Source organism: Carlito syrichta, unplaced genomic scaffold (assembly GCF_000164805.1).
Source record: "Carlito syrichta isolate Samal-C Ts95f unplaced genomic scaffold, Tarsius_syrichta-2.0.1 Scaffold313394, whole genome shotgun sequence".
Taxonomy (NCBI): domain Eukaryota; kingdom Metazoa; phylum Chordata; class Mammalia; order Primates; family Tarsiidae; genus Carlito; species Carlito syrichta.
In genome coordinates, this window is record NW_007257490.1 from 184777 (window position 1) to 193068 (window position 8292).

Here is an 8292-nt window from a genome sequence, read left to right on the forward strand (position 1 = left end):
GAAAAAATCTGAAATACATGAATTTAATCTTCTCATTTGCAGATGAAAACATCGGAGCTCAGAGTGGTTAGATGGTTTACCTGAGGGTTTACAGGGGTATAGGAGAAGAGTCAGCTTTTCAGGTAGGTTCTTGTAGAGTATGTCTGAATGTTCCCACATGCAGAATCATGTAAAAAACACTTTTTAATCCTGCTCTGCCTGGCTACTTCGTACTAAATATGCAAGCTCTCAAGTTTTAACATGGGAGACAATGCTACACAGTACCACATCTCATCTTTCTTCTTGGTTGGCATTCCTGGACTGCAAGATTTTCACTGTGGGATTGGCATCCCTGTCTGCCTCCTGTTGATTCTGACACTACTGGGGAACAGTGTTATCATTATTACTATTAAACTAGAGTCAAGCCTGCACGAGCCTATGTATTTCTTCCTCTGCATGCTGGCAATGAATGACATGGCTCTTGCCACTTCCACAGCCCCCAAGATGCTTAGCATCTTCTGGTTTGATTCACATTGGATTGACTTTAGTGTCTGCCTATCACAAATGTATTTTATCCACACATTTTGCATTATTGAATCAGCCCTCCTTGTTGCCATGGCCTTTGACCGCTATGTAGCGATTTGCATCCCACTGCGTTATACAACGATCCTGACAACACCAATGGTCATTAAAATTGGTCTGGTTGGTACAATTCGAGCTATCCTTATGGTTTTGCCCTGTCCTCTTCTCATTAGGAGGTTACCATATTACACCAAATATGTCATTAATCATGCTTATTGTGAGCACATGGCTGTGGTGAAGTTGGCCAGTGCCAGCACCCATGTTAACAGAGCATATGGAATCTCTGTGGCCCTTTCAGTGATGATATTAGACTTGGGGCTCATAGTCACATCCTATATCAAAATCCTCCAGGCAGTCTTCCGACTTTCTTCCCAGAATGCTCGCTCTAAAGCATTGGGCACCTGTGCTGCCCATGTCTGTACTATCCTTGTCTCCTACACCCCTGCATTGTTTAGCTTCCTAACTCACCGCATTGGCAAGAAGGTACCACCAAGCATCCACATAATTTTTGCAAGTTTGTACCTTCTAGTGCCCCCCACGGTCAATCCCCTGGTGTATGGTGTCAAGACCAAACAGATTCGTGACCGAGTGGTAGGTCTCTTTTTCTCTATCAAGAAAATTTCTAAAAGCTAAAACATTTAAATGCAAACTCATTTTGACAGTATCTATCTGGCTCGTGAGGTTATAATGAGTCACGTCACAACCTTGTTTCTAAAATGATATTTCTAAATTCAGCAATGCTATGGCAGGTTTATTTGATCTTGTGTATTTTTTCATATTAGCCATAATTTTTTATTATTAGCCATAATTTTTTATTATTATTGTATGTTTTGTATTGTTTGTATTTTGTAATCAGAACTGTAAAAGGACTAGTTGTTATTGTTACAAGTTAAAACCTGTTAAAATTTAACTGTATAATATTATATATATATATATTTCCAATTCAAATTCTCTACACATCCTGATGAAAAGTTCTGAAGTAAAAGTCATTATTTTCAGATTCTTTTACTGATTATAAAGGTAACAATAAAGGCTTAACATTAAAATAATGATTACTGTGTGTTTGGCTGTTTACTGTGCCTTGTACATGTATTCACTTATTTAGTCCACAAAGGTATACTGTGAGATTTGTGTTATTATCATATCATTGTACAAATTGGGAAATAGAGACAAAGAAAGGCTATGGAAGTTGTACAAGGTAACACATAAAAAGTGGAAATATAAGTTTAAACCCAAGGTATCTGGGTTCAGAATACATGGTCTTAACTACCCGACAATATTGTTTACCATAACAGAAGTCTTTGGGTTTTTATTTATTTATTTCATGAAGAAAGAAATTATTTTCCTCAATAGTTATGATTTTGTTCCTCTATATCTGGTTTTCTTGCTCTAAACATTTGGGAAGATTTAGTGAATCTCCCTCACTCTCTATACCTAATTCATTCTATTTCAATATTTTGACAAAGGCACAAGGGGTCTTTGAACTAGAAATTGTTGAGTTTTGATCAATATTAGTTCCTATTTTTCAAATATTTAATGGGCATAGGTGTGTTCTTGAGTGAATTAGCTCCTAAAAATGTTGGCTTTTTGTATATGACTACTATAGCATTATTCTTATTTGTTTATTGATTAATAATATATTATTAGAGTAAAGTGAGGCCAGGTGGGCCAATGCTGCAGGAATAAAGCAATAAATTGCAAAGACCAAGCAAAATAGTTTATTCACATCTAGAACAGGCTCCAAATGGGGCAGACACAGGTAAGAGCAGCATGGCATGAGGGCTGAGGAAAGAGGGCTTTTAAAGTTTTAATAAGGAGATGGGGTTGAAAAGAAAAATCTACAGCAACTGCATTCTCAAGTATTGATAACACCAATCTTGTGCTCTTGTCGTTGTCAGGGCCATCAGTCTTGTGACTCCAGATGTGGGTTGGTGGCCTATCATGCAAGGTTGATTACAATAGATTAGGTCATCTTGGTCTTGTATAGCTGGAAAACAAATACCTAGAATAAAAAAAGTTATCAGTATAAGACACGCTTGGGGAATTGCAAAGTAATTATCAATAGCCATCTCAGGAAAGCTCTATCCTTGGTTAATAAGTAGTGGAGAGTGAAACAAATAGCTAGCAAACCATGACAAAGCTTAAGCATTGTTAAAATGAATGTTCTTTAGCTGAAGTTCCTCCATTTTGACTTCACTCTTTCATATATCTTGCTAACATTTATATATAATTATGTAGCAAACAGTTGTGGTGTTGGGCATTAACTGTATGTATTTCTCTCCAATTATTCAATGAGTGTGTATCAAGTGGTTCTATCAAGTATTTAAGAGCTAGAGCTCTGTGGAGAGAAAAATCAAGTAAAAAATATTGCTTCCATCACTAATAGGTAAATAAATTTTATTTATAACTTTCTACATTCTTAGTTTTATTATATGTTAAATGATGAGAAGTGTTTATGTACTTTTTAAGACCAGGGTAGGGATTAAATATGATAATAAAACACAATGATCACAATAGTCAATATAATTTTATTCCATACATACCAGTGTCAGGGCTAAAATATGTATTGTAAATATGGTGATCAATTAGCAAAGGAATTTTTTAGATGCTAATTTTCTATTCCTTTATCTCAACATGTCCAAAACTGGACATTTTGTACTTATTTCTCCATCCAGATTATTCTATTAAACTTCTTATCTAAGTAAATATAATGTCACGTGATGAAATTAGTAAGAGAATATCATCTCATATTATAAAGGATTTGTTGTATCATACATATGCTAAAATGATATAAGAAACTAAGTAGTAAAGTATAAACTAACTAATTTTTAAAAATCCAGTAACAAAAATTCAGCATCTATACTAGATTCTGTTCATTAAGCTAACATAAGTTAGTAATTGCAAAGATGATTTGGAACAGCAAATATAACTGGGTTGGAGAAAAAATTCTAGTTATGCCATATGGAGGCAATGCCAAGGAAAAGCTGAGCTGAGTCTTGAAGAATGAGGATGATTCACCCTGAAACAGGGCAAGAGTTTCTAAGTAGAAGTGACATCACAGTCAACATTAATAAAAATAGTAAGAAAAGTGAAAACACATCCAGAAGACTATACTGTCACACAAGCAAACAGACAAGAAAGCGTCACAGAAAATTATACCATTAGAAAAGCAGCAGAGACAACCAATTAGAAAAGATCTGACTTGTGTCACTGTGAAAGACATTGGTCAACTTGAAAAATAAACAGAGGAATGATTCTTTATAAATTATGCAGCATTGGGTATTCTGTTATTGCAACACAAAAACAACTAAGATAGGTGGTACAACGAAGTGAGGCTGTTGCTCTAACAAATGCATAGAAATGTGTAAACAATTTTGGAATGGGACAAACTCTTTATCATCTAACATTAGTCAAAAACTTCTTAGGCATGAACCTGGAAGCATAATCTATTAAAATGAGGTAAATTGTACTTCACAAATATTAAAAACTGCTGGGGTGACAATAAAATAGCTAATGAAATGAAAAAAAATTATCTACATCTTGAACGAAGATATTTTCCACTTTGTTTAGAATAGATAAAAAATTCTCAAAATTTAATAATTCAACAGCTGTTTACAAATAAGTAAGAAGCTTGAATACATATTTCAGTAAAGAGAATATAAAAATGACAAACACATGGAAATATATTCAGCATAATTATTTATAAGAAAAATGCCATTTAAAGCCATGATGATATAAGATAATAGAATGGCAGAAAGAAAAAGTAGAAGAACAATACTAAGGACTATCAAGTTTCTGGAGAAAGCTAAACTCTTTTATATTCTCACTAAAAATGCAAAATTGCACAAGCACTAAAAGAGTTTGGCAGTTTTTTATAAAGTGTTCTACACACTTATAATTTTCAGAAAACCCACCTCTGGATAATACTAGAAAGAATATAAAAGTGTTCACACAAATCTGCACGTGGATTTATATAGCAATGGTATTCATAATTGTCCATAAATATAAGTGACTCAAATATTCTTCAGAGTGAAAAAATAAACAATTTATGGTAAATCTTAACAATAAAACATTACTTTCCAACAAAAAAGGAACTAGAATTGATTTGCTTAAAATTTGGTTGAATCCAACAGGCATCCACTGTCAAAAGGTAATATATAACTTTACTTATGTGATGCTTTAGAAAAGACTAAATAGTAGTTATGTAGAGGAAGTCAACATTTCCTAGAGGTGATAGGTCAAGGGACTGTTTGATTACAAAGGGACAGCATAAAGAATATTTGGGGATGATGGGATTTATTTGGGGATCATAATTATGACAGAGTTTAGATGAATGCATATATTAGTTAAACCTCATAATATTGTGTACCAAAAGACAAAAAAAATCAAGATTGCAGTAAAATAACCAGAAAAAGTTAAATACATGAGAACATAAAAAGTTAAGGAGTAACAAAATAGAACATAATAGTCCTTTAAAACTTAATTAAAATGGTAAGACTATTATTATGATATAGGCAAAATAGACATCAAAACTGGGAGTATTTTAAAATATAAATGATTGACCAGGCTTGGTGGCTCAGCCTGTAATCCCAGCACTTTGGGGAGCTGAGGTGAGTGGATTGCCTGAGCCTGCAGGTTCCAGACCAGCCGGCGCAACTTGGCAAGACCTTGTCTCTACAATAAATCAAAAAATTAGCCTGGCATGGTAGTGCATACTTGTAGTTCTGGCTACTTGAAAGACTGAGGCAGAAGGATCACAGAAGCCCAGCAGGTCGATGCTGGGGTAGCCATGAGTGTGCCATGACACTCCAGCCTGGGCCTGGGTAACAGTGAGATTCCAACTCAAAAAAAAAAAAGATTTATATTGATAAAAGTGACTATTAGTAAGACAAAATATTAAAAGTGGTTTTACTTATCGATTGAGTTTAATATTAGTTGAAGTCAAAACAGACTGAAGTAAAGTAAAGCCAACAATTTTAGTGGAGATTTTAACACTTTTCTCTCAGTAATTAATATAACAAGAAAGTGTGCAATAACAGAGATATTTTGAACAAATCTCCATTATCTTAATATATTGGACATTTAGGGAACACAATAATAAACAAATACTTAAAACACATTCGTTTCAAGTTTGACAACCAATTGTCAAAATATTCCACTTGTCCAGGTTGTAAAGAAATAAAATATGTGATATGTAAAGATTGGACAAGAAGAAATGAAACTGCTATTCACAGATAATATATTAATTTTATAGCAAAACAAACAAAGTTATAAACAAAAATATTATAATTAACATGAGACTAAAATTATTTTAGAAACAAAACAAACTTAGAAAAATAATTTATCTGTTCAAGAAATATGCTACTTTAAATTATGACTTACAAATAAGTTTATCTTTCAATAAAAATAAAATTTCTAAACTATACAGAAAAAATAAAATATTAAATATATTGATAGATAATTTGGGACATTAATTGACAGACATTTAGAAAAACAAGGAAGGTCCTCCTGGAGAAGTGGCAGGATGCGGCCGCCACCCAGCACGAGACTCACTACCACCACCTCCAGCAACAGGTTAGACTGCTTGCAGGAGCTGGGATCCAGAGACAATGGTACTTAATGGAGAGAAAATTGACTCCCCTGACTGTGCTCAGCTGGAATGGCAGGCTATAAAGGAAATGAGCTGCCAGTCTAAAGCCTGGGCAGAGAAATGCTACCAGGTGGCCTCTGTGGAACAGCAGTGTGTCTTAAAACCGGGGGTGGGGAGGAAGGGATCTCTGCATTGCTTTGGGGCTCTCTACATGAATTCAGAGAGAACTGTCCTCAGAACACAATCCCTGGTGGGTACCTGCAGATGTGAAACCCTAGAGGACTCCTCTCACCTCGCCCTTAGTCAGCCACTGGATGATAGACACATGCAGAGAAGAAAGATCTGACTGGAGAAGAAAACTGGTGAGTGAGTGCTAAACTAGCTACTCTAAACCCCAGGCAAAAAGCAAGAGATAAGAAGGGCAGGATAGAGGCCAGAGGCACCACTCTGCCACCGTGAAAACTTGATGCCATGGAAGCTGTGACCACACTGGGAGAGGAAGGGAGGGAGAGAGAGGCTGGGAGACACTGAATCAAGTCACACCCACGCTGGCTATCAATCACAGGCAGAAGAGGAGGAAGATTCCAACTTCTCAAGTTTCAACAGTAAAGTGGGAATCTACAGTAACAGACCTGCAGTTGCAGAATCTACCAGGAAAGGGTGTTCCCCTCCCAAAGAGATATAGTAAAGTTGAGAAGTCTCTACCAGCAAGTTTTTTTCTTTCTGTATATTTCTGTTGTTGTTGCTGTAGTTTTTGTTTATTTTTTTGTTTTTTTCTTTTTAAAATTTGTTGTCTGTTTTGTTTGTTTCCTCTTTTCTTCTCCTTTATTCTCTCTTTATTTCTCTCTCTCTCTCTCTCTCTCTCTCTCTCTCTCTCTCTCTCTCTCTCTCTCTCTTGCCTCTTTTCTCTCTCTTATACTGTATTGTGGACTCAGGGACCACACAAGTGTACCCCTTGTAAGGTCATATTGTGTGGAGATGGAGAGTGAGTCTCAGGTGACCCATTCACCAGATAAAGAGTATAATGAGCATTGTAACCTGTCAGTGGGTTCTGAATCCTTGTGGTCCCTCCCCAATCCCATAGTAAGTACTCAAAATTACAAAGAGATAGCAGAATGCCCCATCCCCTTGTACAACGGGTACACTGTACAAGGGGTACACTTGTGTGGTCCCTGAGTCCAAGGTACAGTGTAAGAGAGAAAAGAGAAGCGAGAGAGAGAGTAAAGAGAAAATAAGGGGGAAAAGAGGAAACAAACAAATAAAAAAAACAGACAAAATATTTTTAAAAAGAAAAAACAAAAATAAACAAAAACTACAGCAGCAACAACAACAGAAATAAACAGGAAAAAAAACGTTGTTGGTAGAGATTTCTCAACTTTACTATATCTCTTTGGGAGAGGAGAACCCTCTCCTGGTGAATTCTGCAACTGCAGGTCTGTTACTGTAGGTTCCAGCTTTGGTGTTGAAACTTAATTGAGATGTTGGAATCTTCACCCTCTTCTGCCTGTGTTTGATAGCCAGCATGGGGGGTGACCTGATTCAGTGTCTCACAATTGAACAAAAATAGAGGCCAGGCTCAGAGAAGAATAGGAGCTACAGCAGCAACAGAAGGGATTACTTCTCCGTTTCCCACTGAGCAATGGTATTAAAGAGAAAGGTAAAAGAACTGCCACAAATGAGAAAAAACAATGAAAAATTGCAGGTAACCCCTAGAGTTCAAAAGAGACAGTGCCTGAATGAACAACTACTGGAGCACAAACAATAGTTATCTCTGAGAATGACTGTACCCCAAAGTACTTACAGAAATAATAGAATGGATGCATTGAAGTAATAAAAATCAAGAAAAGCAAAGACTAAAACTAAATAAAATTGCAAAAAAGTTGAACAGACTTAAGAAAGCATATTTAAAAAAAAAAAACAGAAATAAGCCGGGCTCGGTGGCTCAGCCTATGATCCCATGCTTTAGGAGACTGAGGTGAGTGGATTGCCTGAGCCCGCAGGTTCGAGACCCACCTGGACAACTTGGCGAGACCTCATCTCTACAATAAACCAAAAAGTACCCAGGTGTGGTAGCACGTGCCTGTAGTTCCAGCTACTTGGAAGGCTGAGGTGGAAGGATCGCCGGAGCCCAGCAGGTCAAG

The 8292-nt window shown here is 36.2% G+C and overlaps 1 protein-coding gene across 1 annotated transcript; it reads left to right on the forward strand.

Annotated features, from left to right (window-relative positions):
• The first annotated feature begins 240 nt into the window (after positions 1–240).
• LOC103272962 (putative olfactory receptor 52P1) lies at positions 241–1194 on the forward strand. Its single transcript, XM_008070425.1, has one exon. The coding sequence runs from the start codon at positions 241–243 to the stop codon at positions 1192–1194; it is 954 nt and encodes a 317-aa protein (XP_008068616.1).
• The last annotated feature ends 7098 nt before the right edge of the window (positions 1195–8292 follow it).